The sequence below is a fragment of the Octopus bimaculoides genome, chromosome 12 (genome assembly GCF_001194135.2).
Source record: "Octopus bimaculoides isolate UCB-OBI-ISO-001 chromosome 12, ASM119413v2, whole genome shotgun sequence".
Classification (NCBI taxonomy): Eukaryota; Metazoa; Mollusca; class Cephalopoda; order Octopoda; family Octopodidae; genus Octopus; species Octopus bimaculoides.
This window is the reverse complement of record NC_068992.1, coordinates 64,219,581-64,231,842: the sequence shown is the minus strand read 5'-3', so window position 1 is coordinate 64,231,842 and position 12,262 is coordinate 64,219,581. Positions and strand designations below refer to the sequence as shown.

At 37.2% G+C, this 12,262-nt stretch overlaps 1 protein-coding gene across 1 annotated transcript in view; it reads left to right on the top strand.

The window, feature by feature from the left end:
- The window catches only part of LOC106884472 (importin-11), a 66,799-nt gene that overhangs the window by 38,296 nt on the left and 16,241 nt on the right, over positions 1-12,262 (top strand). Inside the window, exons 10-18 of the mRNA XM_052972227.1 lie at positions 420-519; positions 2,376-2,465; positions 3,913-4,068; positions 4,573-4,613; positions 5,949-6,087; positions 8,022-8,127; positions 8,758-8,921; positions 9,535-9,575; positions 11,734-11,799. Coding sequence (XP_052828187.1) covers positions 420-519; positions 2,376-2,465; positions 3,913-4,068; positions 4,573-4,613; positions 5,949-6,087; positions 8,022-8,127; positions 8,758-8,921; positions 9,535-9,575; positions 11,734-11,799 — 903 coding nt within the window. The remainder of the gene's footprint in view (positions 1-419; positions 520-2,375; positions 2,466-3,912; positions 4,069-4,572; positions 4,614-5,948; positions 6,088-8,021; positions 8,128-8,757; positions 8,922-9,534; positions 9,576-11,733; positions 11,800-12,262) is intronic.

The window sequence follows — 12,262 nt, the reverse complement described above, 5'->3', positions numbered from 1 at the left end:
ATCTGTATATATATATATATATATCTGTATATATATATATATATATATCTATATATATATATATCTGTATATATATATATATATATATCTGTATATATATATATATATATCTGTATATATATATATATATACAGATAAATTCCTCTATTTGCATAATATCGACGTCTCTTTCTTTCTTTTGTTGTCCTTCCTGTCAAATATATATATATATATGTAAATAAATAAAATCTCCAAGTGCTCTTGCTTTCTCTTCACACTTTGCTCTTCCCCCACTCAATTCACTCCTCCCCCCTCAATTCACTCCTCCCCTTAATCCCTCACATGAATATTTTCCGACACCTCCCCTCACCTTTCTTTAATAAGCCACCACTATTAAAGTCCCCTACTACTCCCTTATCTTATTTCTCTCTCCTCTACAGCTGATAGATATGTTGGAAGTTCATCCTCTCTCATTTGTCCAGTTTATACCAACAACTTTGCAGTTTGTAGCAAGGTACAACTTTGTGGATATTGGTGAAAGTAAGTGATATCTTCTCTTGATTCTAGTGTCACCTGTCAGCTTACTGACAGGTGTGCTGGCACCTGTCAAAGGTCCCCCATCTTGTACTGGTTTGGAAGCACATTTCATCTGCTCACTGACTATGACAACAGTGCCATTTTACATGGTCTCTAACTTGATTGGTGTGGCACCTTTTCATGTGACCACCAACTAGTATCTGCTGCAGTATCATTTAATGTGGTTACTCTTCGTACTTTATATGGTCACTAGTATTGTTTATTGTAGTAGTTTAATCTCTGGGTGGGTGAGCAATCTTATTGATCAGCAGAACAGATGGATGCAAGAATTTAGGCCATCTTGTTATCTGAAGGACATCAGGAGTGTAAATAAAGAAATAATTACCACCAGTCGGATTTGAACCTAGCTTATGGATTGTTCGCTAAGAGTTTACTACCAACATTGCAGAGCTTGATACTGTTTAAACATAATAGCATTCATTTCACTAAACAAAAATTTATTCAGGCGAGCCTGGTGTAGCCATCCGGTTGCACCAGTCCTCAGTCAAATCGTCCCATGCCAGCATGGAAAACAGACGTTAAACGATGGTGATGATGATGATGATGATGGTTATGTGGTAAGAAGTTTACTTCCCAGCCACATGCTTCTGGATTCAGTTCCACTGCGTGGCACCTTGGGCAAGTGACTTCTACTATAGCCTCAGGCCGACCAAGGCCTTGTGAGTGGATTTGGTAGGTGGAAACTGAAAGAAGCCCATATATATATATAGGCGCAAGTGTGGCTGTATGGTAAGAAGCTTGCTTCCCGACCACGTAGTTCTGGGTTCAGTCCAACTGTGTGGCACCTTGGGCAAGTGTCTTCTACCATAGCCTCAGACCCACCAAAGCCTTGTACAGAGTGGATTTGCCAGACGGTAACTGAAAGAAGCCCATCGTATATGTGTGTGTGCCTGTGTTTTCATCCCATAACTAAGCAGTTCAGCAGAAGAGATTGATGGAATAAGTACTAGGCTTTTAAAAAATAAGTACAGGGGTCAATTTGTTCAGCTAACTGAAACTCTTCAAAGTGGTGCTCCAGCACAGCCACAGTCAAAATGTCTGAAACAAATAAAAGAATATATATATGAGTGTGTGTGTCTGTGTTTGTCCCCCACCACTGCTTGACAGCCAGTGTTGGTTTGTTTACATTCCCATAACTTAACAGTTCATCAAAAGAGACTGATAGAATAAGTACCAGGCTTTAAAAAGCAAAAGTATTGGTGTCGATTCATTTGACTAAAAATTCTTCAAGGCAGTGCCCCAGCATGACCACAGTCTAATGTCTGAAGCAAGTAAAAGATACAAGATATATATTAGAAAATGGGAGAAATTGTAATAAAAATTGCGGGTTGGTTTAGAGTATGATGATCATCATCATCATCTTCGTCGTTTTAAAGTCCTCTTTCCATGCTGGCATGGGTTGGACGGTTTGACTGCGGATTGGTGAACCAGATGGTTACACCAGGCTCCAATCTGATCTGGCAATGTTTCTACAGCTGGATGCCCTTAGTTTCTCCCTGTTCTCCAGAATTGGAAGCATCCGAATTAGTTCTGCGGAACCCATTTCATTGTGATGTAAGAAGAGGAAAACGTTGTCACACATCAATAACTCAGTTGCAGACACTGGCCTGGAATGGTATCCAGGACTTCAAGGACCAAGAAGTGTGACGAATAATGGACTTTGTTGTTGTGGCCCAGGTTGGAATCTGGCCATAATAATAATAATAATAATGTTATCCAAGACATTTCTAAGATTCCTTTTAAATGCCTTTTATTTTCATTTGTTCTTTTAACTCATTTATTTTCGTCTGTATTTTCAGGTCTCCATTTTCCTCACTTTACTGTAAATTGTCTGAATATGCTGAAAATTATTGTACACACTGATAGTTACAAAGTTGATACTCGAAAAGGTGAATATTCTTCCATGTTCTCTGATATTTTGACACCCTGCCAAGAATTTCAATGTTGTTGATTCTGTCTTACAGCACAGACTGAGCCTATCTTACCATGCCACCAGTACTGGAGCAAACGTTGCCTTGTGCATGGAGAATTAAAGCATTCCCTCTGCCTTGTATCAGTTGTTACTCAAGTTACAGAATAAGAACAAAGTATTCTTATTTGTTGGCTTCTCATGTGTTTGTGTGTGTCCTTGTCTGGACACCATGTAATGGTTGTCAATGAGCATCACTGTCATACAAGCAAAGTTGTTTTGTTTCCAGTCTTTCATGAATATTCATGTCTAGCTATGGAAAAATATTACCTTGATTGTAAATAGGTGAGGGTTGGTGACAGGATGGGCATCCAGCCATGGAAAATCTGCCTCAACAAATTCTGTCTGACCCATGCAAGCATGGGAAAATGGATGCTAAATGACACCAACTCCAGAACACAATACGTCTTTCGTTGGAGTTTTTGTGGCCATTGTCTTGGACCAGCTGCATGGTTTGCCAGCCCACATACAGGATGTTTTTATGAGACATCACTTGTGTGGATGGCCATTGGCTCACAGTGAGCTCGTCAGTCTTTTGACAAGTCTCAATTTTAGTCCTGCTGAGGTGTCCACAACCCCTCAGCTTAGTTGCCAACCACCCAACCATGAAACTGAAGTACTTGGTATTCAGTTGCAGGTTTTTCCTGATCTGACTTGTAAATTAAACAATGATGGTGGTGTGTGTATATATATATATATATATATATTGTATAAAAGATCATGGGTAAAGCCAAAACAATGCAAGGTAAATCACAAGAAAACAAATATGTGAATTAATGTAGACTTACTTTGTGTTCAATATTTTGGGGTTATGACCCCATTTTCAAGAAATTGACGGATGTTGCCAATGTGCTTACACATACGCACATCAATATTCGACAGTTTCTTGAAAATGGGGTCATAACCCCAAAATATTGAACACAAAGTAAGTCTACATTAATTCACATATTTGTTTTCTTGTGATTTACCTTGCATTTACTTAGCACTGCTCCGGCCTTACCCACAATCCTTTATACAATATATTCAACACAATGCTTCATAGTAATTATTCCATTATATATATATATCTGTGAGAGACAGACAAACAGAGTGGTCTTTTTCTTTGTTTTGCATGTTACTTGGTAACTCCAGTACTTTACAGTGTCACAAAAAAATTCACCTACTGTACTTTAAAAAGCTGTTGACATTAGGAAGGGTACCCATGTAATATATAAAGCTCGTTGAAGCAGACACAAGAGTACGATGCAGCCCTTTGGCTTGTTGGATCCTGTCAAAGCATTCACTTTAAAACAAGAAGTTTGTAATGTAGAATGAAGGGCAATCTCAGGTGGGTTGGTCTCAAAAGATTTCTCTTCCTGTATTTGCAGAAAAGGTAAATCCAGCTTCAGTGGAAGCCCACAAATTAAAGATGGAAACTCTCACTCCAAGTACCCTGACTGAGGTTTGTTGCTATCTTATAAACCGTTATTTTCTGCTGTCTCCAGAAGATCTTCAAACGTGGGAGTCTGATCCAGAGTCATTTTGTAAGTATCAATCTTGAAGTCAAACTATTTCATATATTGAAAGTTAAATATATTTGCTTCTAACCACATGGTATTACGTTCAGTCACACTATGTGACTCCTGGGGCAAGTGTCTTCTATTATTGGCCCCAGGCCAACCTTTGTGAGTAGATTTGGTAGATGGAAACTGAAAGAAGCCCATCATATAGTTTTGTGTGTCCTTGTGTTTGTTCCCCCCTCCATTACCACTTAACTGGTGTTGGTTTATGTCCCCCATGACTTAGCAGTCTGGTATAAGAGACCAATTGAATAAGTAGGAGATTTTAAAAATAAGTTCAGTGTTCGATTTGTTTGTCTAAAACCCTTTAAGGCAATGCTACAGTATGGCTGCTGTCCAATGACTGAAACAACCAGAAAATAAATAATAACCCTTTATTTCTTTTTATGTTTTTTAATAGAATTTTTCATTTTGATCTTTCACAACTCAACAATACAAGTTTGTTTCTTGTTCTTTGTTGTTTTTTAGGTCAGGATGAAGGTGGAGATTCATACAAGTTCTCACTAAAGGTAAGTACCAATTTACTACAGGTGTATAGAGGTGAACAGGGAGGTTTTAATTAATCAGTTGTTCACTGGATCTAGTGAAACAGAATAAAGTATTGCTAATTAACAGTAACTAATACAAATGTTGATTAGTTGATTGATTGGTTGGGTGATTTCTCCAGTCATGCTTTACATCATATTGTGAAGTTGGAGGAAAAGAGAAATATACAGTTTGTGTAAGGAGTGCAGGGTTGGTATGCATATTAAGTCTGATGGCACACATTTAGTAAAAGAACCACACTCACACACAGGAGAGAGACAGATAGACAGAAGTAACCATTAAAACACAAGAGGAGAGAGGTGCAAATGATATAGAATTTATAGAAGGAGTTAGCATTCAGTTTATGTATTCAAATGTAATGCTTGTTGATTTGCATTGTTTTGAATTAATCATGCATAATCTTGTAGCTTCGAGATTTTGATGACATTGTAGGATAGTTGTGAGAGGCTAGATCTAGCCAGTTTGTTCGTACGAGAGGTAGAATATATGGGCCAGAAGGGGCCAGTTTGAATGCCAAAGGGTTAAAAGTATAGCAGTCAGATCTTTCAAATCACATCCTGCTCCTTTAAAAAGGGACAAATTGGCTTTGTAGTCCTGAATACACAAGAAGTTGGTGTGGTCAAGGTTAGATTGCCTTTGATCAGGAGTTTGCTTTGTAAGGGCTGACTTGAAGTTAAACATTAACAGACAAATGACTGAATCACTGCATCAAGTTTATAACACTCTTTAAGAAAATACAATCCCTTTTGTATTACATACATTTATATATGAAACCATTCCACAATCTCCCTCCTGTGCATGGTGATCATCATCTTTGTTTCACAATTAGGTTGGATGGTTTGACAGAAACTTGAGGACTGCTTTAGCAAGGTTGCTGTAGCTGGGTGCTCTGCCTCATACCATCCACTTTACAGAGTATACTGGGTGCTTTTTGCATGGCACCACCATTCATGGAGTCACCAAGTAACTCACACAGCAAGCCCTCTAGACAGAGTAGGGGTGCAATATTGAGGGATGTGGCTTTGCAGTGGGTGCAGAGAGGCTAAAGTCGGAAAGAGAGACTGAAACACGTGTCTTGCTGTGGAGGAGTTATATGGCTACTGCTGCAGGAAAGAGTGAAAGGACAGTGAAAACGAGATATGAAGGTATGCGGTCAAGGTATAAGAAGCTGGATACAGGCAGAGAACCTAGGTTGGCAGGTTGGGTGAGTAGGTAAATTTGTGGGAGTGTCAAAGAGAACAAGTAAATGAATACAATATTCTTTTTTGGATTAATGTTTTTCTTTCTCTTTTATACAGCCTTGCACTGAAGTTTTATTTCTGTCACTGTTCAAAAACTTCCACAGTACGTTGGCACCCGTTCTGCTTGATATGGTTCAGAATGTCCAAGGCCCATGTGGCGTCGATGATATGGCAGCAATTTTACGAAAGGATGCTGGTAATAACTGACTTCTATTTGACAGATATTTAGGAAAAAAAACTAGTGATTAGATTCTCAAACAACTGAGATCTACAAATGCTAAAGTGTTTGAAGATAAATTATAACTTCAGTGATGATCTCATGAGATTTCAGTTGATTAACAACATAATATATACCAAGTGGTTAATACCAGTATCACGCACACACATTTATAATCATTATTTTAATGTCCACTTTTCTATGCTTGTATGGGTTACAACTGAATTTGTTGAGGCAAAATTTTCTACAGCCAGGTACCCTTCCTGTTGCCAAACCTCACCTGTTTCTAAGCAAAGTAATATTTCTCCGTGGCCAGACATGTTTCCATGGAAGATTGAAAATGAACAACACTGCTTCTATAATGATGATGCTGGTTTACAACTTTCTTACAATGTCAAGAAAAGAAGATACACATACAAGCATATTTGTATATATATATATAACAATATAAACAAATTTAAAAGATATATCTACTTATATATAGATAGATAGATAGATGATCAGTTTCTGTTTGCCAAACCCACTCACAAGGTTGGCTCAGGCAATAATAGACACTTGCTTTGATGAGTGCCACACAGTGGAGCTGAACTCCCACTCCACCCCCATCCCCAAGCACATGGTTGGGAGGTGAACTTCTTAACTGTACAACCATGCCTGTGCATGACTGGTTAAAACTTTTGCTTCCCAACTACATGGTTTTAGTTTCAATCCCACTGTGCAACTCTTTGAGTAAATGTTTTACTATAGCCCCCATCTGACTAAAGCTTTGTGAGCAGAATGGAAACTGAAAGAAGCCTGTTTTGTGTGTGTCCTTCTTTTGCTATTACATGGTAGTTGTAAATGAGTGTCACCATCATGTAAGTGGTGATCTTCGATTTAAATCTTCTGTAGAAATTTGTTTGATCTTGAAAGTAGGCGATGGTTTGTGATAGGAAGAGCATCTGGCTGTAGAAAATCTATTCCAGTGAATTCTGTGTGACCCATGCCAACATGGAAAAGTGAACACCAAAACAAGGATCATGATATATGTAGACACCAGTAGGTCAACACCAACATTATACAAATTATATACCATCATAATATACCCTGGTATAACAGGTTAGAGATTTTTAAATACTTCCTCCAAAAAGTTGCTTGTATTGAAAGACTTTAACATTAAGATGTTTAACCCTTTCGTTACTGTATTTATTTATGATGCTCTGTATTTCTTTCAATTACTTTAAATATAACAAAGAATTTAGTAAAAATAACTTAGTTATCATTCAGCTAGTGTTAGGAACATAAATTGTGGCTAAGGTTTGGTGAAAGATTTTAATTCAAAACTTATGAAAACAAGACATTTGTACTCCATGCCAGAGCCGAGTTGGTAACGAAAGGGTTAAACCAATAAGTTCAGGAAAAAGGGTGAATTGATTACATAACCCCAGTGCATAACTAATACTTTTTCAACCCCAAGAGGATGAAAGGCAAAGTTGACCATAGCAGAATTTGAACCCAGATCATAAAGACAGCAAAAATGCCGTTAAACATTTTTTTCTGGTGTGCTTAGAATTCTGCCACAAAACAGTTACCTCTTTCGATACCGATCTCCCTGGAACTACTCATTGTTCTATGAAGCAAACTTCCTTGTTTTAAAGTGATCAAAATGAAAGCCTTCCATCAACATTTCACGTTAATTTATGTTCCTAACAACAGCTTAATAATGACAGTCAATTTACAAAGTTCTTCAGTATTTTCAAAATTAAATGAAATGATACATTTTAACAGAAATATGCTTTCAGAAGAGTTAATAAAATACCTTCTTGAACAGAGCAACAAACAATAAATATTTTATAAACTCTTGACTGAACAACATTTTAAATGTTTTATTTTTGTTTGTTATTATTATTATTATTATTATTATTATATTCCAGTGTACAACGCAGTAGGATTGGCATCCTTTGACCTTTTTGATGACATAGATTTTGACCAGTGGTTCACGAGCCATCTAATACCTGAACTACAGAACAAACATACAAAGTAAGTTAGTGATGTGTTCTATTTTAACCAGTGTTTTCACAAACTCACTTAATACATGAGCTACAGGACAAACCATTCAATCTCTTATTTTATCTCTCATACCCTTCTGTATTGTCAAAATTAACTAAACAACCACTAGGTAAGAAGCAAACTTCCTTGTTTTAAAGTGATCAAAATGAAAGCCTTCCATCAAAATTTCACGTTAATTTATGTTCCTAACAACAGCTTAATAATGACAGTTATGTAAATGGCTGATATTTGAAAAAAATCAACTTTGGTTCACAATAAAGAGCAAAACAAGGTCATCAGCATAGAGGAGCTCCCAAGGGCAGCCAGTCATAAATTACTCTGTTATAGCCACATAAAAAGCACCCATGCTGGTACCACATAAAGACTACCAATGCCAGCACCACATAAAAAGCATCTAGTATAAGTGGTTGGCATTAGAAAGGGCATCCAGCCATGGAAACCATGCTAGAAAAGACAACTGGCACCTGGTGCAGCCCTCTGGCTTGTCAGCTCCTGTCAAACTGTCCGGTCCATACCAGCATGGTAAACAGACATTAAATGATGATGGTTATTCTATAATATATCTTTGTTGATTGGGATGTTTCTCAATGTCTTTTACAGTTACCGAATTATACGTCGTCGTGTGATATGGTTGGTGAGCCAGTGGGTTGGTGTAAAGTTGTCGGTCTCGTTGAGAGCAACACTGTATGAAACTATACTTCCATTATTGCAAGAGAAAGAGGATTTGGTCGTACGACTTGAAGCTGCAAACACACTCAGGACTGATATCCTTTTGTCAGACTTACAGTCTCTATGTTGTTACATTTACTTCAGTTTCAGGGACTTTGTTTTTTTGTCCTTTGCTCAAATCTCTCTTTTTTATAGACAGATATAAAATACACAACTGGTCAGAGTAGTTGGACTTTGATGTTGGCCCTAATTGGTTGTTCTACCCAGTAGAACTGTTTCAGTTCCATATATATATATATATATATATTATTTTTTGTTGTTTTTGTGTCTGTTTTTTTTCTTTAATCAGTGTAAACTCCATCATTTTGTGATGTGTAATCTCTCCTCATCCATCACCCATATGTATGTATTTGCATGTGTGTATGTGCGTATATATGCGTGTGTGTGTGCGCGCATGTATATGTATCAATATGTGTGTGTGTGTATACATATATATATTTGCATATGTATATATAACTGGAACTTATATTCAAAAGCAATGATAATAAAATTGACTATTTAATTGTAATCATAATTAGTATGTAATGTTGTGTCATTAGCTTCTGAAATTAAGTTAAAAGTTTTGTTAATAATGTTTTAATTCTTCACTGCAATGTTTTTGTTGGTTTTATTTAAAACCAGTTTTATTTTTCCTTAACCTCTCTGTACCTGTAGATGACTTTGAATTTAATACTGAGCAGTTTTTGCCAGTAAGTATATTTTTGATTAAATTTTGACGATTTATCATTTAGCCCCCAACCTTCCTGTTGCTGTCCCTCGTTATGATATTAACCCTATTGTGTCTTGCAAGAAATGGCAAATATCTCTTATAATCAGACCGTCTTCAATCTCCTTTTTAGGCATCCTGTCCAGAATGAAAGTCATCAGCAATCATGTCCTGCCACAATTCTCTGTTCTTTGTTTTTCTCTAACAGTTCCACTTCCTGATATTTAATGCCTCTTTCTTTCTACCAGTTCATCAAGCTTGACATCCACATTCTCCTCCTCCTCCTCTTTCCTCTGCTTCTTTTCCCTTCAGTTCTTTCCACTCATCACTAAATTCTCCAGGCCTTCTTTACTCATCACATGACCAATAAATCTCAAATTTGGCCTTCATCTTTTGAAGCAGTTTCTGTTTACCTCAGCCCAGCTCATCACTTCTCCATTAGACACTTTGTCTGTCCGTGCTGTCCTTAGTATTCGCCTTAAGAACCACATTTCACAGCACTCCAAGCACTTTCTTTCATTTCTGGTGTTATAAACCATGCCTCACTTCTGTACTAGCTTTAAAATCTGGGAGGGGTACATTGGATTATGTATAGCCCTTCAAATCCCTAAAAAATTAAATAAGATGATCAGGGTTAGAACACATTTGATCATCATTGTATTGACTAGACAATCAGATATTGCTGTATACCACTGGTCACAGTGCAGTTCCTTGCAAAGTTGTCGCTTTCGAATGCCACCCCAGTGGCTAGGCATGCTGGCCAGCGTTCCTCCTGAACTAGATGCCAGTTCATTGCAGGGTTACCAATTTGTAGCTGAGCAGACTGGAACAACAGGTAATGAAATGTTTTGCTGCAGAATGCAATGCGCTGCCAGTCTAGAAATCAAAACCACATGTGCAGGTGGCACGTAAAATACACCATTTTGGGTGTGGCCGTTGCCAGTACTGCATGACTGGCCTTCGTGCCAGTGGCACGTAAAAGCACCCACTACACTCTCGGAGTGGTTGGCGTTAGGAAGGTCATCCAGCTGTAGACACTCTGCCAAATCAGACTGGAGCCTGGTGTAGCCATCTGGTTCACCAGTCCTCAGTCAAATCATCCAACCCATGCTAGCATGGAAAGCGGATGTTAAGCAATGATGATGATGATGAATCTTGTGATTGAGTGCAACACCCTAACCGCAAGGCTGTGTGCCTTCAACATATTTGACCATAGGCATTCTCAATCAAAGCAGACTTCTGTTTAAACTACAACAAAAATCCTAAGAGATGATTTTGGAAGCGGCATTCCCTTTTTTTTTTCTATATCTTGATTAAATCCTAATAAACCTTTGAACTGAGGATGTTTGGCAGTCATTAATATAACATATTGCTTTCTCCATTTTCTTTCCATAATGTCTGCAGTTCATGGTTTTGTCTGACAAAATTTTATTTCTCTGTAGGGCTGGCATTAGATGTCTAGTGAAATGCTGGTTCAAATAGAACTTACTAGTAACTTGAGATTTTATCATATAGTATCTTGGGATAAGTTAACCAGCATATTTGAAACATTTATAAGACACAAGTAAAACAAACGTTTGGCTGCTATATCTAGCATGCTGACTGACAGTGTAGAGCAGTCATGGGCCAACTGCAATCCACAGGACTTTCTGAATGGTATGCCCAAATCAAAAGTTATCTTGAATCACTCATAAATAATAATATATTAGGAGATACCAACCAGTCATTTCCCTGAACTCTGTTATAATACTTCCTGACATGTTTTGCAGCCAGTTATATTTACCATTAGTTTTTGGTAAGCAATGACAGATGAAAAAGGGATTTTATTTATTGTGGCTGGAAGCTATGTGTTCCATATTTAAGAAGATAATTTTCTTCTCTAATCTAAGAGACCATTCCTGTTGCAATTAGAGTCTATATCCTAAACTTATGAGATATTTCAACTCTGATTGATAATTCCATATTTTTTTTGATTCTCACACAGCTTACATATAAGAAATTGTACATTACATATATATTAAAAATGTTTTGTTAATAAACATTGTTGATCATAATTAAATTCTTTCTCTGATTAATTATGTTGAATGTTATAACACAACTGCAATTAACTAATTATTTCTACATTTGTTTTTTCCTTCCAGTATTTAAGTCCCTCCTTCAGTCTTCTCTTCCAACTGCTGAGAGAGATAAAGGAATGTGATACTAAGGTGAGTTTGGATATTTCTTAAAGAGGAATATTTTATACAGTAGACAGACAATTCATCAACAAACAATTAGCTGACAGACAACTTATAGATGGGACAATTGACCAATTGGACAATTTGTGGTTCTATCAATAATATAGGCATACCCTTTGTACAGAAGCTTTCTGCCTCCCCATTCCGTTTTGATGAACTCCATGATCGATACTTCTGACTTATTGCGCAATCAGCGAATTGTCTGCACATGATTTTATACATATGTTATTTCGTGCCATTAACAAGTTTTTCACAAATGTTGTCCCATTTAGTTATCATTTAACATGCTTGCTCCAAGGGTTAGAAGTGTGTTTCACAGGATCCAAGGACTGCATTGTGCTCCAGTGTCTGCTTTGGTATAGTTTCTACAGCAGGATACTCTTTCTTGACCACTTTACAGAGTGTACTGGGCTTTTTTTTTTTTTTTTTTTTT